Source organism: Thalassophryne amazonica, chromosome 7 (genome assembly GCF_902500255.1).
Source record: "Thalassophryne amazonica chromosome 7, fThaAma1.1, whole genome shotgun sequence".
NCBI classification, from domain to species: domain Eukaryota; kingdom Metazoa; phylum Chordata; class Actinopteri; order Batrachoidiformes; family Batrachoididae; genus Thalassophryne; species Thalassophryne amazonica.
The window spans coordinates 74,133,116-74,158,773 of NC_047109.1; the positions used below are offsets into that span (position 1 = coordinate 74,133,116).

A 25,658-nucleotide genomic window follows, 5' to 3' on the forward strand; every position below is an offset into this window, starting at 1 on the left:
AAACTGCGTTTAATGTCTTCCGCCACCTTCTCTATTTGTGCAGGTCTAAAAAATAGAACCTGCTTGCGGCAGACTGCGGAAAAGACAAAAAGCTGCATAAAACTTGTATCACAGAGAAACTGGGGAGAGCTGACATTTGCCATTCGGACAGCTTAAGAATTTTGGGTCAAGGATGAACACTGCCAAAACAGAACATTGACAGGACTAATATTTATGGAGATGCTACAGATATTAGCTGACAACACTGAACAATGGATGTTGCTAACTACATTCTGGACTCACACACCATTCCAGCAGGGGATGGCAAATCATCTTTATATTAAAAGCATGAGTGTGTCTGTGTGTGCGTGATTTTATTTAGTAAGTTCAATGTAAGTACATTATATAATTGTAAATACATTAAAATACATAGATGACACAGGAAAGTGAAAAAAATTATTTCCATTGTGGTCCATTTAAAAATCAAATGACAAAATAGAAGTAATAATAAAATATAATAACTAGAAGCACTCAGAGAGCGCAAACCTCTGCCAAGGCCATAGGGTCACTGACGTCACATGGAATACCCTTTGGCAAAGAGACTTATTCCACGTCGTTTCACGCATCTACCGTCATGTTTCAGATTCAGTGGCTAACCCTCTGCGGTCCGAGGGCATTTTTTGGACAGTTCACTCACCTGGCATAAATGTTTTATTATTGCTGTTAACAGCTTTCCCTGCATCCCACAATCAAGTTTTATGTCTCTTTTTTTCAGGACAACCTGTACTTTCAAAATATATATGCTATAGTTGTGTCTTATAAGTGTAATAAAGGTTTACAATCAGAAATAAGAAAGGAAAAAGTAAAGCGGAAATAATTTTCCACACACATTTATTCAAAACACACAGCAAACTATAATAAACTACTAACACATCACTCCTAAAAACAATCTTTGGTGTGTCACATGAGGTGAATCTGCCCTATGATTGGATTTTGGAAAACCATGTGATGGTGAACCAATTCCGATTGGACACTCACATTGCTCACGTCATCACACAGCTTCTATGAGTACAAAGATGGTGGACGGTGGCTCGAAAGTCCGCGGAGTTAACTTTTCAGCAAAACAAAAAAAAAAGTAAGTTTCTATCTCATATCATTAAAAAGTTATTTATAATTTAGTAAAGCTTGGTATCAGCCGTCGTATACAACAGCATCGGCCCCAGAGGGTTAATTCCTTAGATCTTCAGCAAATGTATTTATAAAGAGAAACTGCATGAACTACACAAGTTTTTTTATTTTCTAATAACAAGTTTATTCAATGAGGAGAAACAAATGCTAAATTATTGTTGTGTTCTAATGATAATAATAGTAGTAGTAATAAGAATACTAACAATGATAGTGTGTATATGGTAACAACAACCTAAACAATTTATAAATACATTAAGACAATAATTAACATTACAAAAATTTTGTAATTAATAGTAAATAAAACAGTTGAGTTCCTCTTCTAAAAATTGTTGAGGTATAACATTCTAAAAACATTCTGGACTTAACACACCATTCCAACTCATTATACACGCTTTGCTTAATTCATTACCACCCTATTTTATAAACACTATCTAATCTGGAGCCGGTGGATTCCCATGGGTAACGCGCTAGTTTTCAAATATATTGCAACATTTAAAAATTAAATTAATATTAAAGCATTGTTAAATGTTTGAATCTTTTGTTCTTGCTTTATTTTGTCTAATCTTTAGCCTGTATCTTTAATGGCCCTCCCCTCACTTTTTGTCTCATTTTTATTAAAAGCAGGACTATTTTGAGGTCTGATCTGGAAATGTCCTCCACCATCCAAAGAGGATCCTAAACCTTTTCTGCTGCATGTCACAAACTAGGAGAATCAGCAATTCTTGCTGCACAGAGAAGGATTCTTATATGGCTCATCAGTTAAGCTTAGTCCAGAACTATAGCAAAACGTAGGCCCAGAGTAATACTGATTTAAACATTTTAGTTGTTAAAATGATTAATTATGATGATGTTGACGATTATTATTATTAAACAGTAGTAGGATGAAAAATGTCTTCAAAAGCGGACCTTTAATCAAGGGGTGTTGTGGGGAGGACGTGCTCCCCACAACACTCTGTCTGGATTCGCCCCTGATTTGCAATCTCTCAGCAAGAACAATCAAGAATTTGTGCATTTATGTGGAAAGCATGACCTGATTGAGAGGTAAGATTTTATGAGCATATTTTATGTCACACAGAGCAGAAAGAAAAGTTTAAAAACATGTTTGTAAAACTTTGCAATCTGCACTCAAACACAGAGCAGGCTAACAACCCCCCACCCCCACCCCCCGAAAAATTGATTTTTGGGTGTTTTGAACGTGGCAGGCATGCGTCCTGATGTCGCAGACTGAACAGTCCGCCCCTAAAAATCAGTCCGCCTTTTGCATGGCACATGCATCATTACGGACCACAGCAGCACGTCTGAGATGGAGTCTCTTCACCCAAAGCAATCAAATGGATTAATGGGATTATTAACCATCAGATGATAAAGGTAAAATCTCTTAAATCATTCTAAAGTCAGTTTTAAGCAGAAACTCGGCGAAATTCCATGACACACTGAAATGACCGACGCACTTGAATGCATCAGCTAGTAGCTTTTTTTAGCCACAGTACTCTGATCGCTTCATCTGTCGTTTATGATGAAATAATGCTGAATTTCTGTGGAAATGACTGTTGTACAAAAGCTTCAGATTTCTGTCGCTGAGATAGATGATGACTGGAGTGCAGTTTGAAGCAGAAACAAGGTTTTAATCCGTGAACCGAGGGTAATGACGCATGCGCAGATGCAAAAGACAGACCATTTATGGGGGACCGTTCAGTCAGCGACACCGGGGATGCATGCAGTGAATATTATATCTTGCCTCCAGCCTTGATTTTGCTTCGGGGTGGCCCTTTTTGCAGCCCAACTGATGGAAATCCCTCGTAGCGACAGAGACATTTAATCCCTGGTTAAACGTCACCTGACATCTACAGACAATTCTAATCTGACTACATTTTATATTTGTAAGGGACACAGCATACTCATTGAGGTAATTTACATGTGCAGTGCCCACTTCCTTCAATCTGCCCCTTAATGTTTGGTAGAAATCAGTTTCTCTGCATTTTCTGTCCATGTACTTGTAACTGTACAGTGTACTGTATGGATGGAAGAAGAACACTGTTCAAATATGTGCACCTGAGTGAGGTGGTAAGCTTGAGAGGCCGGACTCCAGGGGTTGCAAAGCGTAGAGAGTTTCTGTAGGTGACTTGCTGCACAGCGCGATTAAAGCTCTCGATGTCATCTCCCTCCAGCACAAGCACCGATTGGCTTGGGTTCACATGAACCTGTAAGTTCAAACAGAGTTATCGACCTAACTGGAGCAATTACTGCATATACAGCAGACAATCCTACAGTCTGGAAATAGCATGAATTATTGGGTGTCGTGTCATATCATAGCAAACACAATGTCTGACACCAACAACAAATATAATCCTATTACTGGTTGTGTTTTTTACCCCCAGACCAGAAGTGATGGAAGGCAAGTTCGTCCTTGTCTTTTTTCCCTGCAGGTGAATGCTGTTTTAACCCTCTGGAGTCATCTGATGGGGAGACGCTCCAAAGTCACAGGACCGAATTAAGCGGCTGTACCATCAACTCCACCACATCCTGAGTCTCCATTTGAATGTGTGTTGAAAGTGCAGACATCAAACAATATACCAGTTTTTAAATTGTGTTGATAAGGTTAGCAAACCTTGAATAATGATTAACAATTTACGCCATGGTTTTTCCTGAATATTATCGTCATGTATGTTTCGTGAAAAAATGCGCTTCAAAATGGAAGTTTCTCTTCCTTTTCTCCCCTGTCTCGCCGGAGCAATTGTAAAAAAAAAAAAGAAAAAAAAAAGCACAACTTCCCCTTTATCATTGGTGGAAAACGCACAACCTAAACCAATCAAAAATGATCACCATACCATGTATTTGGTTGCTGAGAAGATTGGGCACAGCGTAGAGCAGTCTCTTTCTGGGTGCAGCAAAGCCAGAATGAAACGCGGGGGGAAAAGACGCATGGAGAGAGAGGCAACAGACATTGATATGGAAGATCTGTACACGTTTTTTGGTCTTCTGATATACATGTTGTTAGTGTTGCTGCCAAGAGCAGGAGAGAGTCATATTCCTGTACTCACTGGCACAGTTCCTAAAAAGCCACCAAAAGCAGAATGAGGTGCCAACACTGCCTCCAGGTGGACATCAGTTGGAATGACAAAGTGTCAGGCCTGTAACATGCCCCTCTGTCTTGTTGGACAGGAATTGTTTTTCTGAGTGGCACATATAATTTGTATTGTATCTTATTGTTTTGTAATTAGTTAGCATTTCTTAGATTTTAATGTCAATAGTTGTATATAACTTTGTTGTTTACTACATTTGTACGTGTTTTTGAAATTTACTATATATATATATATATATATATATATATATATATATATATATATATATATATATATTCATTCTAAGTTATAAAAATGGTTTGTTAAACATTTTGTGGTTTTCACAGTAAAAAATGTCCATTGTGTTTATACAGTATGTCAGAATGGAAGAAAAACTGTAAAGTCACATAGGTGAGGTTGTGTTGAAAAAAATGACACCAAACAAGGAAAAGTAAACAGTTTGTTTTAAGGTAAATTATGAAGGTAAAACCAAAAGTAGTCAACAATGGTCAATTATACCATGGAGCCCAGAGGGTTAAAATTAGTTTTTTATATTTTCCATGTGTGACTTCTTACGCAGTTATAAAAAGTCCACTAAGAGGTGTTAATTATTTAATGTTGCTAGTATGATGTCAAATGTCTATAGGTAATTTCTCAATTGGCTGTCGCACAACACATGTGAATGAGGCCACAGCTGTACAGCAGTGTTAAGCTGTTCAAAAACCACCACAGTGCATACAAACCTGACCAGGAGCCCCAAAATTACAACTATATTTTTTCAATATTTAAACTGTGCTGGTTGCTTTTAAGAGTGCATCATAAAAACATATGCAGCCGAAGCTTAATAAATTCAAATCTGCCCAGTCTGGCACCATACACAATTTGTACAAGCTTAGCAATCATGGCTCTTGGTGAGCCAAGACTGGGGTCTGCGTCATATCTTGAGAAATCTCCTTTTGGAAAGGAGCAACAAGACACAGCAACAATGGCTGCCCCTAGTGTTGTGTCTGGTGGTTACTGTCCTAGGGTCACAGTAGCTACAAATGACACAGACAAGCAGTTGGCTTTGTCACTTGATGCGTATTACCACAGGGATTAGTTACTTTACACACACACACACACACACACACACACACACACACACACACACACACACACACACACACACACACACACACACACACACACACACACACACACACACACACACACACACACACATCAGGCTGCTGCCCCAAAGGCACTCAGGTGCATACCAGGAACAACTTGGGATGTAGGGACCTCAATCAAGGGCACCTTCATCATTTTACCATTGAACTAAAGTGACCTTAACTGAGTGGCAGTCCATGTGGGCATTTGCCCCTGTAACACTGGGCACCAAATCCTTTACATTCCCCATGCAGGTGGTGAGCCCACATGGAGGTGACACCATGCTGTATTTTTCAGAATGAGCCCGACCAAGTCCCATACTGTAAACCCAGCATCAGTGCCTGCATTTGAGCACCCTCCCGAAATTTAAACTTCAGACACTTTCATAATACATACTCCTGTCACACCTTGATGATTTAGGCAGTGTATGCTGACCGTATTAAAAAACGCTGGCGTACGTCTAACATGTTATGGGTATGTTTAGTGTAAGTTAAGAGCACGTTGAAACATGCTGATATGCGTCGTAATACGGCGAGCACCTCGAAAAACTTTGGACATGCTTAAATTTTTCAACGTATGCCAGCGTATGACTCATATGTCTCACACATGCGGGACATAAGTTGTAGGTGAGTTATGCGATTGTTGACATGTTTCTCGTCATTTACACATCAGTCAAAATACGTCTATTAATGCTGTCCCTTGATTGGCTGAAAGCTGCAGTCTTCAAGCGGACAGAGTGTTTCAAATATTAAACCATTCACACACGGAGTAAGTATAAAGTCTTAATCTTACCTGTTCATTTCAGTCGGATTCATCATCACAACCTGACGAAAAATGTATCCACATAAAGCCTCCTGAATTTGGAAAACAACATCTGAAAATACTTTTAAGTCCTTGTCGTGGCTGAAGAAACAAGTCCTGGTGTTTTCTGTGCTGGGGTGCATGTCTCAGCCTGAGGAAGTCGGTGTCAGCGCCTCATTCATTAATGTCTCAGTGTTTACCACATTCATCAGTTGATTCTGTCTCCACGTGATGAAATTAAATCCCATGAGGCATAAAGACAAAAATAAAATAATGCTAAAATTATTCTGTTTTGCCTCCGTGTGGAGTAGAGATGCCATGCAACACCATACACATGCTGGATGACGTGTTCATCAATATTTTAGTGTTCCACCTACCAAACAAAAGGGTTCTGCCTGCGGTGGAAACACAAATCAAACCAGACTTAACCGTTCTGACACGTATAATACCGTACAACACCGACTCAGAACCACTTGGTGGAAATGGGGCTGTCAGTATACACTGACTAAGTCATCAAGGTGTGACAGTTGCATTAATTTATTAGATGTATGCACGTGTATGCCAGCGTTTTTATTACAGTCGGCATACGCAGGAAAAATTGTCAAGGTGTGACAGGGCCAAAAGGCACGTATTATATGTATACTGTAGATGATGTATCTAATATTTTATCAAGCACTTTCCTGTTCACACTCAGTTATTTTTAAACTTTGTTTTAATGGAAATGCAATGTCAATATTTAGGTTGTACTCTGGTTCTGTGAGCAATGTGTTTTTTAATCCACTCTGTGTGTACAATACATAAAAGAAATAACAACTAAATGAACTTGAAATGCAAATCCGAAATGCACTTTAATATGAGAATCACACTCTTTCTCTGTAATCTCTTACCTTCATACCAGAGCCCAATGTCTCCAGGTCGCCAAAGTCCAGACCTTCTCTGCACGCATACAGACACTCCACCACACTGTGTGGCTCCACGCTGCCGGGACGCACAGTCACCCCCGACAACAAGCCATGGTAACCCCCCACATACTTCACTAAAATCCAGAGACAGTCCAGTATGATCACATAAAATACAGCTCCTTTTAGAGCATATAAATATTACAGTGAAACAGTTAAAATAACAGACTGTGTTGCCTCATGCTGACACAAGACAACGCAGGAAACAGCATGAAAACAAGAAGGTCACCTGAGTCCTTGTCCTCTGGGATGGTGTTGTTTAGAATCTCCTTCTGCTTTTCTTCTGGCTCTACAGGGAAAATCAGTGAAAGGCAAATACAAAAGACAGAAAACAATATGGCACACTGAGATACTGCTTTAGAAGTACCTGTACAAATAGAAAGTGAAGATGCCCGAGATTGACAGGGAGAATGACAAAAATAAATAAATAAATAAATAAACCAAACGATGATGATACGAGTGGGACAAAGAAAATCATCGAAAGTGTAGACGATATTCAAAAAGACACAATCTCCTCATTATCTAGCAGCAGCTGCTGCCACACAGACAGCAATCTGACTTCTACAGTGGATGAGTGTTGAAGACCATGTGCTTTCTCATCGCTAACTGGCTTGCAGATTTTCCTTTAACTAGTAGTACGGGTGCAACTGGCAGCTTAGCTGTCCAATCTTGTTGCTGTTCTGATGCCCTGAATAATTGATAAGTCAGTTATATAATTAGCCCTGAAAGACAAAATGCATCAACTCAATTAGACCTGAGTGAAATGGGGGAATGAGTGACAAGAGGTAAACTGACTTGGCAGATTTCCTGATAAGGGTTTATTCATTGTCGTTGCTTATTCCAGAGTTGGCATAATCCTTTCTTTGATCCATTGCTATAGAGTCAGTGATTTTAATGACATTTCATTGATGGAGAAATTAAAAGAAGGAAGAAAACTACACAGTGATGCTTGAAGCAGTGATACCAAACTGTTCAAAATTCAGTGCATTTTGCATGTATTCAATCTTGTCAAAATTAATCAAAAATCTGGAATGCAGCACATCTACCATGGAATATGATAGCATTAATTTTCGTGCAATGGTTCTCAAACTGTCGAGATAGACCCCTAAGAGATACATTTTTGTATTGCTAAAGAAGGTGCAGATAACTACATTCAAATTAAGGCAATTAGTGTTAGTACAGCGCTCGCTGATGCTTGGTCCGTACTAACACTAATTGTCTTCACCTCGCTGATGCCTGATCTGCACTAACACCTCAGTCTGATATTTCCCCGTACAGACCGAGCAAACGAGGTTAATAATTTGTTTATTATATGGCTGAATATGGCCGAATATGCTGACGCTGTTGAGCTTGTTTGCTTTCTTTGCCTCCATGAAGAACTTGCTAACAGATGGTCCGTTGTAGCTGGTAAGTTTTCAATCTGTGTGTTTTCCGAAGCTGTTTAGGTATTTATGGAGTATGTTCGTGTCCGACTTGGTTTTTCTAATCATGTTAGCTTCCTGGTTTGTAACGAAAATACACGTTGCGGGCCGATTGTCATGATAACTAGTCTGGATATGAGAAAATATCCAACCAATAATCAGCCAATCAGAGCGCGCGTAGTGTTGCAGCAAAATAATAAATAATACTTATTTTGCTCCATCTTTTTCCTGTAGTTTTGGGCTTCAGCGTCCTGTTCAAGGACACTTTGACACTCGGAAATCAGGGAACAGCAAACTCACTAACCTGCTTGACTGACTTAGCTACAGGTATCCCTTTAGCTCAGTAAATATTAAGGCAGTCTTTTGGGAAGTGGGGGGACATGACTCTTTTTGGGCTTGTAAAGGCAGGGGTGGGTGGTAGTGGTTGTAAAAAAAAAAAGCCTGAGAACCTTGTTTTTAATGTCTTACCCCAGCAGGCGCCAATGAACATTCTCTGGCGGGGTTCGGGGTTGGGGATGGCTCCGTTGTCATGGATGAGGGCAGGGTCAAAGGTAACACCATCTACATACAGTGTCACGGAGGGGAACTGGACACTAAGTGAAAGATGGTGCCACTCACTGTCACAAACCTGGAGCAAAGACAGCAAGAGTGCATGAATGCATGAAAACTGTATTTACTACTAGTTTACATTAGAGTGCATAAGTCTGCGTAGGTTGCATAGTTCTGGGAATAATTTCATTAAAGGTTTTGTATTACATTTTTGTACCTTGGTAGAGCTCACAAAGAAGTAAAATAATAACAGGGAACATTCATAAATCATCTCTAGATCAGCTTAACTTCTTCAATACATCCACTGCACAACCAACCCCCAACTGACAAACACATGCATTTTCAAAAGAACTAACTTGAAAAGTGCTCCTTTTGTTGTGTATTCCGAGTACAGACTGTATTTTCTGACAAATGCATCGGTATTAACCATACACAGAGTTACTGTATTTGTTTGGTTTCCGTTTCATTTTACAGAACACAGACAGAGGAAAAGTGTAGTAAAATGAACAAAAGCTCAGCTGTTGGTGTTCCCTTAGTACCTGCTCCAGTTTCCAAAGGAACTTGACAGGTCGAGCGGCTGTGACGTCAGGCCAGTAGAAGAGAGAGAGGCGGCAGCCGTGGACGGAGAGGGAGTAGTGGGAAAAGGAGTCATCTGTGGAGCACACAAACAAAATAATAAGCTCGTCAGAGAAGTCTTGTCATACCTTCTTATGTTTAGCAAACATTCCTTAAAAGAAAAAAAATATATAAAACATCTTTAAGCAGAAGGGTACTTTAAGAATGTGTAGCCCTGTCAAGGTCAATCATAGAATTTTTAAAATGGAACTGGCAGGGCTTCTTTGCAGCCCATGTTGAGTTTTGAGGTGTTTGATTCAGTAGGGTCAGGCTGCTCTATGGGCCATCCTGAGAAACGGCAGTGCTGTATCCCCAATACATTGTTCTATGTAATGGCCAGTCTACACACAGATAATCTGAGTGCTTCTTTCCAGAGAATTCTGGCATTTGCCGGGGATGTAATCTGGCTCCTACTTTGCTCAAGGCTTTCGTGGAGTGGGTATTGGGTAGTGCTGGAATCAAACAAATGGTTACTTAGAGAGACAGATGAGACTTACTACTTTTACTGTGAGGGAACTTCAGCTTGACGTTATGGCTCAGCAAGTCCCAATCTGATGTCAAAGATCAGTTTTGGGTGCATTTTTTGACTGACCATTGCTGTCTTTATGAAACACAAGTCTCATCCCAATAGGAGACCATAGTCTTGTTTGAACCTAGGATTGCGAGATTTGACCACCTACAGGGACTCCTCCTCCTTTAATATACAGTTGCATGCAAACGTTTGGGCACCCCGATAATCTTCATGATTTTCCTTTATAAATCATGGGTTGGATCAGAAATTTCAGTTAAATATATCATATAGCAGATGAACACACTGATATTTGAGAAGTGAAATGAGGTTTATAGTATTTACAGAAAGTGTGCCATAATTATCTAAACACAATTGGGCAGGTGCATAAATTTGGGCACCCTTGTCATTTTATTGATTTTAATACATTTAACACTAATTATTGGAACACAAAATTGGTTTGGTAAGCTCACTGACCCTTGACCTCCTTACAAAGGTGAATCCAATCATGAGAAAGGGTATTTAAGGTGGCCATTTGCAAATGTTTCCCCTCTTTGCATCTCTTCTAATGAGTGGCAACATGGAAGTCTCTAAACAACTCTCAAATGACCTGAAAACAAAGATTGTTCAACATCATGGTTTAGGGGAAGGATACAAAAAGCTATCTCAGAGATTTCAGCTGTCAGTTTCCACTGTGAGGAACACAGTGAGGAAATGGAAGACCGCAGGCACAGTACTAGTTAAGGCCCGAAGTGGCAGGCCAAGAAAATCTCAGATAAGCTTAAGCAAAGGATGGTGCGAACAGTCAGTCAACCAACAGACCTGCTCCAAAGACCTACAACATGATCTTGCTGCAGATAGTGTCCCTGTGCATCTTTCAACTATACAGCACACTTTGCACAAAGAGATGCTGTATGATGCTGTAATGCAGAGGAACCCTTTTCTGCAGACACGCCACAAACAGGGTCGCTTGAGGTATGCTAAAGCACATTTGGACAAGCCAGCTTCATTTTGGAATAAGGTGCTGTGGACTGATGAAACTAAAATTGAGTTATTTGGACATAACAAGGGGTGGTATGCATGGCTGAAAATGAACAGCATTCCAAGAAAAACTCTTGCTACCTACAGTAAAATTCAGAGGTGGTTCCATCATGTTGTGTGGCTGTGTGGCCAGTGCAGGTACTGGGAATCTTGTTAAAATTGAGGGTCACATGGAGTCCAGCCAATATCAGCAGATTCTTGAGAACAACATTCATGAATCAGTGACAAAGTTGAAGTTACACCGGGGCTGGCTCTTTCAACAACACAACCCCAAACACTGCTCAAAATCTACTAAGGCATTCAATGAATTCAGCAAATTCATTGATGTATTTTTTTTGTTGGGGTGCCCAAATTTATGCACCTGCCTAATTTTGTTTAAAGAATTATTGCACACTTTCTGTAAATCCTATAAACTTCACAATTAATAGATGGCAATTTAGTGAAATCAAGATGGATGGGTTGTCTGCCTTGGTAGCTGTCATCCAAGACCCATAGTGGTTTTGCTGTGTGGTGGATGGCACAAAACACACAGCACCAGCACATGCTCCCATACCTGTTGTTGTGTTGAGGAGGATGGTGAAGACCAGCAGTTTAGGTGTTTTTTTGTTTTTTTACTTGACTTTGTGAACTGTGATCTTTGCGGAATCAGTGGATACCCTGGTTGTGGGACTTGAGAAGCTGAGTGAGGAGATTGTCTGGATTTGTGATAATCTTGGATCAAGACTAAGTTCTAGGCTTTGAATGACGTCCTGGACTCAGCTATCAGACATTCATATCTGATGTTGGTTCAAATATAGAGATTCACTGTGTATGCCTGATCCTGTCAGATTTCAGAAGATAAGCAGTGTGGCATCTGGTTAGTACTTGGATAAGAGACCTCTTCGGAACACCACTGGCTCTGTGTGTTTCTCCAAGTAAAACTGGAGTTGTGTCAAGAAGGGCATCCGGCATAAAACTTGTGCCAAATGCCAATGTGGATCTGGCTGTATCTGCTGTGGCGACCCTGTACAAATGGAAGCAGCCGAAATGACAACACACACTTAACTCTGCAGTTATGTTCATCTGGGACCTTGGCCTTTGAGATTTAAAGCACTTCCAGAGTCATGAGGTCACTGAACGGAGATGTTTGGTGATGTGTGTGTATATCTTAGCAGGAGAATCAAGGTGTCTAGAGTCCTGGTAATTTCCTTCTTACTGTATCATTGTGAGACCTGAATGCTAATCAGATGAAGACTGGACATCTTTGGTACTTACCTTCTACAGAAGATCTCTTAAGATACCGCTGGAATGAATTCATGTCAATCGAACGCTTACTTAATGAGACTCAAATGAAGAGTACCACTTGCGTAGTAAGGAGATCTCAGCTATGACATTACAGCATGCAGTGCATTTCTTTGTGCATGATTCAGCGCTCACATTCCTCTGTGCTGACAAACCCAACAACAGTTAAAAGACACCAGGACATCCAAGTTTCACCTGGCTGCGGCACATACAGTAGATGGCTATGTTCAGAAGGTTAAGATGGACAAGTTGAATGTGAGGTTGATAGCCAAACAGGGCACCCGGTGGTTCTGTGGAGTGAAGGGCAGTGACATGTAGCACCCAGACATGATCTGATGCTGACAGAAGCTATAGGGAATGTCATTCAAGCTTCTTTTTCTGTTTTCCACAATGTATGCTCTCAGTTACTGTTCTAGTATGTTGGCTTTAATCTAAAACACAATGTTAAGTGCCGTAAGAATTAAATGTACAGTGCATCCGGAAAGTATTCAGAGCTCTTCACTTTTGCTATATAACATCCTTATTCCAAAATGGGTGAAATGAATTTTTTTCCTCAAAAAAATCTACAAACAATACCCCATAATGACAATGTGAAAAAGTTTTTTTCCCTGAGTTTTACAAATTTATAAAAAATAAAAACACTAAGAAATCGCATGAAGATAAGTATTCACAACCTTTGCCATGAAGCTCAAAATTGAGCTTAGGTGTATCCTGATTCCACTGATCATCCTTGAGATGTTTCTACAGCTTAACTGGAGTCTACATGGGGTAAATTCAGTTGATTGGACTTGATTTGAAAAGGCACACACCTGTCTACATCTAAGGTCCCACAGTTGATAGTGTATGTCACAGCACAAACCAAGCATGAAGTCAAAGAAACTGTCTGCAGACCTTTGAGACAGGATTGTCTCGAGGCATAAAACTGGGGAAGGGTACAGAAACATTTCTGCTGCTTTGAAGGTCCCGATGAGCAGAGTGGCCTCCATTGTCCTTAAATGGAAGAGGTTAGTACCTTTCCTACAGCTGAGTGCCCATCTAAAGTGAGCAATCAGTGGAGAAAGACCTTAGACAGGCAGGTGGCCAAGAACCTGATGGTCACTTCAGCATTCCTCTGTGGAGAGAGGAAAACCTTCCAGAAGGACAACTATCTCTGCAGCAATCCGCCAATTACGCCTGTATGCTACAGTGGCCAGATGGAAGCCACTACTTAGAAAAAAAGGCACATGGGCAGCCTGCCTGGAGTTTGACAAAAAGCAACTGAAGGACTCTCAGACCATGAGAAAGAAAACTCTCTGGTCTGATGAGACAAAGATTTAACTATCTGGCATGAATGCCAGTGTCATGTTTGGAGGAAACCAGACACCATCCCTACAGAGAAGCATGGTGGTGGCGGCATCATACTGTGGGGATGTTTTCCAGGAGCAGGAACTGGGAGATGAATGTAGTAATGTACAGAGACATCCTGGATGAAAACCTGCTCCAGAGTGCTCTTGACCTCAGACTGGGGCGATGGTTAATTTTTCAGTAGGACAATGACCCTAAGCACACAGCCAACATATCAAAGGAATGGCTTCAGGACAACTCTGTGAATGTCTTTGAGTGGCCCAGCCAGTGCCAGACCTGAATCCAATTGAACATCTCTGGAGAGATCTGAATACGGCTGTGCACCAACGCTCGCCATCCAACCTGATGAAGCTTGAGAGGTGCTACAAAGAGGAACGGGCAAAACTGTCCAAAGATAGGTGTGCCAAGCTTGTGGCATAATATTCCAAAAGACTTGAGGCTGTAATTGCTGCCAAAGGTGCGTCAACAAAGTATTGAGCAAAGGCTGCAAATACTTATGTACATGTGATTTCTTAGTTTTTTTTTTTAAGAAATTTGCAAAAGAAAAAAAAAAACTTTTTTCATTTTGTCATTATGGGGTGTTGTGAGGAGAATTCTGAGGGGGAAAAAAAATAATTTTCTCCATTTTGGAATAAGGCTATAATATAACAAAATGTGCAAAAGGTGAAGCACTATGAATACTTTCTGTATGCACTGTATTATTACAGTGTTAATACTGTCTACTTCACACCTCATGTGTAGTTGCTGCCATTTAGGTGCTTTGCAAAGACCTCCAATGTATACATTTCAGAATCTTGTGAGGTTTATGTGTCTTATATATCTGTGTTACAAAATACATACAACAAAAGCGAAAGCTACCCTCTTCCCTCAACTAAAACTTATTGTCCACAGTGTTTAAAACTAAGATGCCTTCAAATGCCATCAAAACCAATGACGCTTAAAAACAGAGACAGAATTTGTTTTCTGCAGTTGCCAGACAACGTACCATTTTTGACGGTACTGCACACAATAATCTCCTCCTCCTTGCGGCTTCCTCTGGTCTGAGTGGTTACAGGTTGAATGTTGGCTCCACCCCTTCGCATCCACAACTGGAGGGTGAAGTGGTCACCCGATAATGCTGTGACAACTGAATCAGGTACTACGGCAACATGGCTGGTTCCATTAAAAGAGAAAACCAAGGATGAATCTGATGAGGGGAGGGTTGGCAGAGCTGAGGTCCAGTTGGCTGCAGGAGATGGAGGTGGAAGGAGCTCCACCTCACCTCTTACAGCACCTTGTTGAAGGCAGGACAGAGAATTAATATTAATATGTGGTGGGGAATCAATGCAGAGGGTGCTGTGATTGGCTTAAGCAGTCACTCATTTTTAGGTCTAAGGAACCCACCACACAGTCGTCGTACTGATCTGTCAGAATAGCTGTCTCTGTCACACCCCTTCCCAATGTGGCCAGTCTGGAGCTCTACAGTGGCCTGAATGTTCCACACAGTCTCTTCACAAGTCTCCAAATGCAAACTGGGAAACAAGGGGATGCTACCTGACCCAGGGGTGTACTCGACACGCTTGGTCCATCCTGAAAATATATAAATAAATAAATAAAAATACACAACTCCAGATCCACACTGCCACTAAACTGCCTACTCATGCTGCAGGAATGTCTACTGCCAAAAACCCCAGAGAATAAATAGCAGCAGTATGTCATTATAGAAATAAATTATCACAGTTTAATTCAGCCTTTCTTGATATGACTTAGATTCAGTGATGACTGCCGAGAACTCAAAGCTGCTTCATTCATGCAGCAGCCCACACAAACTAGTGACACATATAAAGTAAAAGATACAATTAAAAGGCAGTGCTAAAGAATTGCCAATTCATCTGAAAAGGAGGCGTATTATTCCACGATGATCCAGGTAGAAACAAGGCTTTTTGTAAGATTACCGATCCAACCAGGTTTGCAGGACGGCTTGACCGTAACAACGACTTGGGCATCAGCTTGAGCACGATTCTTTCCACAGTCAAAGGCGGTCACCCAGAAGGTGTGAACACGCTGACGCTTTGAATCCAACGGCTCTGTGTTCTTAATGTTACCTTGGAGACAGGAAAGGATGGAAGAATAGGGCCATGGACAGAAAGATGCAGTGGAAAAAAGAAGAAACAATGAAAGGAGTGACAAAAAAGAAGCAAAAATAGGAAGATTAGTCACCAACAAGCTGAAAACACAGCAAAAATGAAGAGCCACTGATCAACCTGTTCCATTGCTGTTAGAGTACTGATATAAAAAGGATAAAATGCAAAAACTGTGATGATAAACTGCACAGACCCAAAACAAAAATGACGAGTTTTCCTGGATTCCCAGATAAAAGCAACAGTAATTAACTGTGCAAGGCTGACAAAGCTGGCTTCACCAGCAGACAAACAACCAGAAAGATGCTGAGACACAATGAGAAAGAACACTGAGGGATGAAAGAGGAAGTGGTAACAACAGAACCAATAGTTAGGAGAAACATAATAGACAATGATGAAATCACGGTACTTTATTTACAGTGCATCTGAAAAGTATTCACAGCGCTTCACTTTTCCCACATTTTGTTATGTTACAGCCTTATTCCAAAATGGATGAAACTCATTTTTCCTTCAAAATTCCACTCACAACACCCCATAATGGCAACATGAAAAACATTGTTTTGAAATTTTTGTAATTAATTAAAAATAAAAAAACTAAGAAATCACCTGTACATAAGTATTCACACCCTTTGGTAGCAATTACAGCCTCAAGTTTTCTAGAATATGATGCCACAAGCTTGGTGCACCTATCTTTGGGCAGTTTTGCCCATTCCTCTTTCCAGCACCTCTCAAGCTCCATCAGGTTGGATGGGGAACGTCGGTGCACAGCAATTTTCAGATCTCTCCAGAGATGTTCAATCGGATTCAGGTCTGGGTTCTGGCTGGGCCACTCAAGGACATTCAGAGTTGTCCTGAAGCCACTCCTTTGATATCTTGGCTGTGTGCTTAGGGTCACTGTCCTGCTGAAAGATGAACCATTACCCCAGTCTGAGGTCAAGAGTGCTTTGGAGCAGGTTTTCATCCAGGGTGTCTCTGTACATTGCTGCATTCATCTTTCCTTCTATCTTGACTAGTTTCCCAGTTCCTGCCGCTGAAAAACATCCCCACACCATGATGCTGCCACCACCATGCTTCACTGTAGGGATGGTGCCTGGTTTCCTCCAAACATGACACTTGGCATTCAAACCAGAGTGTTCAATTTTTGTATCATCAGACCAGAGAATTTTGTTTTTTGTGGTCTGAGAGTCCTTCAGGTACCTTTTGGCAAACTCCAGGTGGGCTGCCATGTCCCTTTTTACGAAGGAGTGGCTTCCGTCTGGCCACTCAACCATACAGGCCTGATTGGTGGATTGCTGCAGAGATGGTTGTCCTTTTGGAAGGTTCTCCTCTCTCCACAGAGGAATGCTGGAGCTGTGACAGAGTGAGCATGAGGTTCTTGATCACCTCCCTGACTACTAAGGCCCTTCTCCCATGATCACTCAGTTAAGACGGGTGACCAGCTCTAGGAAGACTCCTGGTGAATCTGACCTTCTTCTGTTTACGGATGATGGAGGTCACTGTGCTCACTGGGACCTTCAAAGCAGCAGAAATGTTTCTGTACCCTTTCCCAGATTTGTACCTCAAGACAATCCTGTCTCAATGGTCTACAGACAATTCCTTTGACTAAATGCTTGGTTTGTACTCTGACACTCACTGTGAACTGTGGGACCTTATATGTAGACAGGTGTGTGCCTTTCCAAATCATGTCCAATCAACTGAATTTACCCCAGGTAAACTCCATTAAACCTGTAGAAACATCTCAAGGATGATCAATGGAAACAGGATACACCTGAGCTCAATTTTGAGCTTTGTGGCAAGGGGTGTGAATTCTTATGTATGTATGTTATGTTCTTAGTTTATAACAAATTTGCAAAATTCTTCAAAAAAAAAAAATCACTGTCATTATGGGGTGTTGTGTGTTGAATTTTGAGGGAAAAAAGGAATTTCATCCATTTTAAAATAAGGTTGTAACATAACAAAAAGGGGGGAAAGCGCTGTGAATACTTTCCGGATATACTGTATATAACACATTTAAAAACAACAGTAGATGCCCTAAAGTGTTTTACAGGTGAGGCAAACAAATAAATAATACAACATTTGTAAGCAGAAGGAACAAAGATTTAAAGAGGATTTTAGGAGGAATAACATAAGCAGATAAATAAAATGAATTATGATAAAGATAAAATAAGCAAAGAAATATACATAAAAATGAATTAAAAGTGAAGTTGACAAAATATGAAGACGCAGTCTCAGACTGAGCTAAAAGTGAGAGAAAAATGATTCTTCAAATTTTATTTAAAAACAGTCACTGGATTGTTCTAAAACCTGGGAGCAGCTCCCAAAAAGGCCCGGTCACCTTTTGTTTTGAGGCGTGAGTGGGGGACTGTGAGGATGACCTGAGTGACCATGTGTCATGCTTAGTTATCACGTTACGGAGTAATATATGTCACATGTCATAGAATCCAATGGACGCTGACCTTGTTTAATCTTTACTTTGGAGACCAAGCATTCAACACTGTCAAAACTATTTCATTTATTAATCCTATTAGCTCAGCCAATAATTTGCATCACTTTTTACCAAAATTGGTGCAACTTTAACTTTTGACCCCTGTACAAACTGAAACTGACCTTTGTCACCATTCTTGCTGTTTTTATCCCATAACTCCATAGAATTCAGTTACAGATAGTCCAAACTATACCTTTTGGAATCATTATAATCAGGCAAATAATGTGGTATAGTTTTCAATATGATTGAAGCATCTTTTAATTTTGACTCCTGTGTAATTCTTCAATTGACCCCTACCTGACCGCCGATTGAAAATTCAAGTGGCCAATCGTTTTTTCAAAAGAGGAATGTCTAAGGAGTATTTGTGCCGAATGTGATGCTTTTATCACCGTTTGAATGATTGTTTCAGTTATGTGCTGCACTACAAGGCCATTCAGAGCCCATAGTGCTGAGAACAACAAAGGAGGGGAGAAAAACAAAACAAACAACAACAACAACAAAAAAAAACAACCCTCATACAGATGACCCATTATTTCTGCAGCAGATGAAGATAACACTGTCTAAAAGCTTGTTAGCACTGAAAAGAAAAAAAAAATTCTGCTCACCATCATTGTCAATAGCAAAGGGCACATTGGGAGTGATGATGTCATAGAAGCAAATCTGACTGTACTGTGGGGAGCAATCAGCATCCAAAGCCTCAACACGCACAATTCGGTCAAACAGACGCCCTTCTGGGACTGAAGCCTCATAGCGACGCTCAACGAACACTGGGGAGAACTCATTGACGTCGTTCACACGAACATGCACAGTGGCTCTGAGGGAAGCATGAAATTAAAAGAGGAGGAGGAGGGACAGAAGAAAATTATTCTAACAAATTCTGGATAGTTCCACACAGTGTGCAGCCAGAGAACCCTCAGATTCCACTGGCTGTGACTAAAATATCACGACCATGCACCAACTTGTGGGACTTCTTGCTGTTGACTCCGTCAGGACCTTCTCCGCAGTCGTAGGCCTGGATGGTGAAGCTGTGTTCTCGCTGGCTCTCACAATCCAGTGGCTCCTTGGACCGAACCAAACCCTCGCCAGTGGAACGGTCGAGAACCACTGCCTCAAACTGGACTGAACCTGAACCAGATGGGCCATTATGTACCCGAAAGCCACAAATCTCCCCTGCATGAGACAGAGAAATGTGTGTGCTATGTCACATCAGAGTGCATTTAAAAATGATCAGTCTGAGAAATAGATGGGTCCAGAGAGATATCTGGATGAATGGATGCTGGTTTTTTTTCCCCCCTTATTCAATAAATCATCACAAGAATAAAACCAAATTGTGCGGAAACACAAAATAAGCTCCCCAGATTAGCATGTGAATGGACATAAATCTGAGGCAGAAGGGTTGAGCTCAAACGGCTCATCTCTGACACAAACATAATATATTTCAGGCAATTCTAGTTTAATACGACATGATCTCTTACAGTTTGACTGAACTTGGTTATTCCACACAAAATCCTGATTTCGACAACCTGGAGAGTAGAGCACTGCTGACTGCTCTGTAATAAAGAGCTGAGTTACACGATAAAGTCTAAAAATAGTGCAGTCTGTGACTGAATACATTGAATTTAATATTTACAGCGTCTACTGGGAAATACACTGGAAATGGCAGCAACCACCCATCTCAGACTCTTATTTACAATGAAAGGTCTCATATTAAACACTTCTCCAGCAAGCAGGTTAGTATAAGTGACTCACTGTCTTAAAAATGGTTATTAACCTGAGTAGCCAAAAATACTAAAAACATATTGAGGTAAAGCATTTTTAATAAACCCAGATTCAGGTCTCGACAAAATTATCTGTTTTTGTGCATGGGGGTTTCAAATGGAAAGGGTCTACTGCTTATCATGCCCTGTCAACTATCAGAAAGGACGACTCTCCAGCGTTCTCCCTATACTGTTATGGCAGACATAAATCTAAAATGAAAATTATTCTCGGCCAAATTTTGCTGCTAACTTTTTTAAAAAATAAATCCAGTTTTAGAATTATGCAACTTTGAGGATGTTAAACATGACACCGCCACCCCCCAATTTAACACTGTAAGAGGCAGATAAATGTAGTTGTGTTGTTTTTTTAACATACACTGTAAAAGCCAATTCAGTGGCTTTGTATATACCACAATAGTGGTGCAGCTTAGCTAAAATCTCCATAAAAATTGTTCATTTTGTGATAAAGGAATGGAATTTGGCACACATATTCTAAATTAACTAATGCTTATTTTCAGATATGGAGCCATCCTGGAGCTGACCTCTAATGAGCTATAGGGGTCAATAAAGTATTACACAGGGGTCAAAATTTAAAAATGCTCCAATCATGTTGGTAACTACACCACATTATTTGTCTGATCATGATTCCAAAAAGGTATAGTCTGGACAATCTATGACTGAATTCCATGGAGTTATGGGGTAAAAACAGCAAAAATGGTGACAAAGGTCAGTTTCAGTTTATACAGGGGTCAAAAATTAAAGCTGCTCTAATTTTGGTAAAAAAAACACAAAAAAAACAAAAAACAAAAAACGATGCAAATCATTGGTTGAGTTAATAGCATTTTTAAAAGGAATAGTTTGCACCATCTGTCATGCTTAGTTATCATGTTATGGTGTAAAATATGTCATAGAACCCAATCGATGTTGACCTTGTCTGACCTTTACTTTGGAGACCAAGCATACAACACAGTCAAAATTATTCCATTTATTAATCATTTTATTTCAACCAATAATTTGAATCACTTTTTACCACAATTGGAGCAACTTTAACTTTTGACCCCTGTACAAACTGAAACTGATCTTTGCCACAATTTTTGCTGTTTTTACCCCTTAACTCCAGAGCATTCAGTCATAGATAGTCCAAACTATACCTTTTTGGAATTGTTATGATCAAACAAATAAAGTGGTATAGTTTTAACATGATTGGAGCATTTTTAAATTTTGACCCGTGTATAATTCTTTATTGACCCCTGTAGCTCATTAGAGGTCAGCTCCAGGATGGCTCCATATCTGAAAATAAACATTAGGAAATTTAGAATGTGTGCCAAATTCCATGCTTTTATCACAAAATGAACAACTGTTTTGCTATGCCGCCCCACTACAGTAAGAAACAGCTATACTGATGTAATAAAATCTCTGAAACACATTCAATTGATTGTTTGAGTTGGATATACCAAGTGAAATGCCTAAAAAATTAACAGTTAAATTTATCTTAACTTTACATTTATTATTTGAGTTTATTTCATTGAAAAAAATTAGTATTTGCTTAACATATTAGATTTTATGAAATATACTTAATTTGTTTGGTAAATTTCATTCAAAATATTTGGAAAGGATTATTATACTTAATACTTTTACTCAGATTTATCAAGATCATCAAGTATATTTAAATGGCAGCTGGTCTGCTCTATGTCAGCCTGATCCCGTCAGATCTCAGAAGCTAAGCAGTGCAGGATCTGGTTAGTACTTGGATGGGAGACCTCTTTGGAACACCAGCGGCTGTGTGTGTTTCTCCAGGTGAAACTGGAGTTGCGTCAGGAAGGGCATCCGGCGTAAAACCTCTGCCAAATACCAATGCGGATCTGGCTGTATCCGCTGCAGCGACCCCGAACAATACGGGTGCAGCCGAATGGACAATAACAACATCAAGTATATTTAAATGATTTCACAGCTTTTTAATTTACTCAGTATTTTTAAGTGTAAAATGTTTCACCAAACAAAAAAAAAAACCAAACAAAAAAAAAAAAAAAAAAAAGAGCAGAACACAGTAACAGTTTGTAGTACACTGACCCAAAGCCCAAGCAGCAACTCAGACACAAATAAAAATGTCTATAAAGGATTTTGCGGCAGCTGCGACATCATAATGTCTGCAAACTTAGATCATTTCCAATTTGGCTCAAGCGAGTCAATTTTCACTTAACTTGGTGAGGAATCGCTTTGACCTATTTTACATCAGAGCCAGTTCTGCGTATGTTCAAGCAAATTCCATAGAACGTAAGAGGCTGTGCCTCACACACATCATGCAGACCGTCATGTCCTTTACTGCTGTGAGTGTTACCAGCATAGTGCAGTGGAGCATCTTTGTCCAAGGCAAAGAGTGGGGGATTGAGCAGTACGGTGTTGTCGTTCTCCATGACAATGCCCTGGTACTCTGTCTCGATCCATGGCTTGTGCTTATTGGCTGAACAGCACAGAGGAGAGACCGAAGAGGCTTTAGGTTAAACGGAGCAATTAAAAAGGAACCAATTGCCTATTTTTAATTCCCCATTATGGGCAAGGACATGGTTAGAGTGTGCAGGAGTGCAAAGCAACACAATATATTGTGCAACCATATGCAAAGACAACCATATTCACATCTGGATTTCCTCCCTCTCGCTCTCTGTATAAGCCCGACCCCAGTCTGTCGTTCAAGTGTCAGTGTGAATGTTACACTGGTTGACAGCAACATTAAATCCAGTCTTATTTCAGTTTATCACACACACACACACACACACACACTGAGGTATACTGCTCATATCAATCAGTCCAACCAGCCTGCCACAAGTGTCGCACTACAATGTACAAAAAAAGCACCAAAGTCAAACCCAAATGCCTGAGGTTTACTGTGAATTTAACCTTTAATTGCCAATTAATTATTCTTCCTTGTGCTGATGTTCTGTACTGAATGATCAAAGGCCAACATAATGATCCAGAAGGGTGACGATTTTACACTCCAGCAAAAAGCTGATGAGCCTTCTCTCTGTAATCACCAACACTTGAGCTGCAGAGTTTGAAATCACACAAAAGACTTGTATTTAATGATTGCTTTGTTGTCTTGGCAGCAAATTTCCCCTGAAAATGCGACTGGAAGCAATTTTGCCATCTTGTCTGTGAGAAAAAAGCCCAAGAGAGGGAAAATACAGCTGGTTGTGAATCAGATCAAATGTCTCCCATCAAAAGATATTCATCCTCTCATCTCAAGGTCCAGCCTCTACTCTCTCTGTCTTCTCTATTTTCACAATCCTCTGTCAGGGCTGGTCTTTTTTTTTTTTTTTGGTCATTTAACTCCCCCTCCTCCTATGTCCTTTCAGATGAACTCCTCCCTTTGCTATTAATCTGAGCATCAGGCCTGTGGATTACAGGCAGGATTACAGATTACTCCATCTCCCTCTCGCTGTCACTCTACACACACCCCCCCCCCCCCCCCCCCGCCTCTCTCACACACACAATCAGCCCAATAACTCCTGGTTTTTCTTCTCACCATGTCACCCGACCTCACCAGTTCTCCTCACTTCACTCCCCTACCTGCCCCGTCTCTTCACTTTGAGCTCTCTATGTCTCCACCAGCTCTGCAACTCCCCCACCCTGCTCTCCTTTTCCATATATCTGACATTCCATCTCTCCTCGTCTCCCTGCCCTCTTCCTCCTCCTCCTCTAATGTTCTCCTCCTATCAAAACAATGATGCTAAACCAGCATATTTATTCAGAATAATAATTTATGACAGATAAACAGGTTTATCATCTTAAAGCCACAGGCACATGCACATCATGACAAAACGCACACAAAAAAACAAATGTTTAATTTCAAGGTATATTCATGGTGCAAGCATCATTTATGCATCCAAGAGTTCAACACTGTCTGAGGTTGTATAAGATATTGTAAAGAATTAATTCTGTATGCGTCATCTGGAGAATACTGAGACAAACCAGGAACCTTGACAGACCCTCATGCTCCCATGTCAAGGCAAACCATCATCTCAACACATCACAATTAACAGTAGGATGAGGAACTAACCTTTGTTGCCACTGGCAACCGAAGTCAAGCAAAGGAGGAGGAAGGAGAGAAAATTCATTGTGTCCATCTGAAGGAGGAAAGGAGAGGTAGAGGGGGGCAAGAGGGAGGAATACAGTACATGCATCAAAAACTAATCAGCACTGGTGGAGACAGGTACAGTAGCAAGACAAGAGACCGAGAAAAAACAGGCCAGACCTACACAGGCAGTGCACAAGCTTTTTGGACTGCTGTAGTGGTGCAACAGCACATCTCCACTGGCAAGAATCAGCACCCACATGCAAAAGTAAAAACTGCAGCTGTAATACACCCTTAATCCAGATTTGTATTCATGGATGTGGGTATTTTAGCTGCTGCTGTGATGTATTCAGCGTGGGACAGCAAAGAGAGCAGCAAACAGAGCATACCTGGCGGTGTGCACCATGCGTGAAATAAACCCTGTGGGTGCTCTTCTCCCAGGTTTTTTTTTTTTTTGGCCAAGAAAAAAAAAACGAAAAACGCAGCTGCTGCCTGTGTTGCCACAACTGAAAAACTTGTTTTTCTTCCAGCATAAAGCGTCAGCGGTTTTTATTGCATCAACCCTTTTTAGACACACAACAGTCAATTCCAGGACACACGGCTCCCATCAGCGCACAGGTTGTCCAGGCTTACGGACACATTCGGGACATATGCGTACCCATTGCGACAGTAAAAGCAGCCGATTTATACTCCACGCTAATGACACGCATAGCCACCGTGGGTTTAGCGGCCACATTCACACCTCGCGGTGGAGAAAAAAGACGAGACGTTGATATTACCGTGATGAGGGCGGAGGTGGTCCTGGCTGGTACCCGGCTCTGCCCTCGCAGCATCCGCCTCTCGCGCACCCTGCCTGCCGCTCGGCTCTCGGCAAAACCCCCGAAGGGCGGAAAACAACCGAAATAAACCGATAGTCTTCTTCAGCCGAGCTGGCGGAGGAAAGAACGCGTTTCAGACCGACGTTAGACTCGGTTAGCAAACGTGATGCAGGTGGATACGGTGCACTTGTTTTCTGCCGTATGGAGTGGGAGCGCTACACTCTCACCCCCCTCCCTCCGTGATTTTTAACCCGCCCACACTGCGTCCTTCTCTCCTCCACAGCCCCCCCCCCCCTTTTTATTTATTTATTTTTTTTTGTTTTTGCTGTTCAGTGACTCAACATCAACAAAGCGAATCATCACATATCTGTTCTTATACTTGAAATAAATAAAACTCCATTTCCCTGCGTCCCATAAGCAGACTGCAAAATGACGTCATATCGCCACTTTGGCCCCTGTCAGTTACAGAACGGGGAGAAAAGAAAAATAAAACACAACTGGAGGCCTTGTTT

General features: G+C 40.8%; 1 protein-coding gene across 1 annotated transcript in view; it reads right to left on the reverse strand.

The window, feature by feature from the left end:
* Positions 1-25,284, reverse strand: part of clstn3 (calsyntenin 3) — a 40,530-nt gene extending 15,246 nt beyond the window's left edge. The window contains exons 1-13 of the mRNA XM_034174476.1: positions 25,108-25,284; positions 24,314-24,380; positions 22,598-22,720; positions 19,462-19,672; positions 19,108-19,316; positions 15,832-15,981; positions 15,281-15,466; positions 14,883-15,170; positions 9,648-9,760; positions 9,028-9,187; positions 7,368-7,427; positions 7,067-7,215; positions 3,220-3,368 (exon numbers count right to left, since the gene is read on the reverse strand). Of these exons, the coding sequence (XP_034030367.1) occupies positions 3,220-3,368; positions 7,067-7,215; positions 7,368-7,427; positions 9,028-9,187; positions 9,648-9,760; positions 14,883-15,170; positions 15,281-15,466; positions 15,832-15,981; positions 19,108-19,316; positions 19,462-19,672; positions 22,598-22,720; positions 24,314-24,380; positions 25,108-25,161 (1,919 nt within the window). The 5' untranslated portion in view covers positions 25,162-25,284. The remainder of the gene's footprint in view (positions 1-3,219; positions 3,369-7,066; positions 7,216-7,367; positions 7,428-9,027; positions 9,188-9,647; positions 9,761-14,882; positions 15,171-15,280; positions 15,467-15,831; positions 15,982-19,107; positions 19,317-19,461; positions 19,673-22,597; positions 22,721-24,313; positions 24,381-25,107) is intronic.
* Positions 25,285-25,658: the final 374 nt, after the last annotated feature.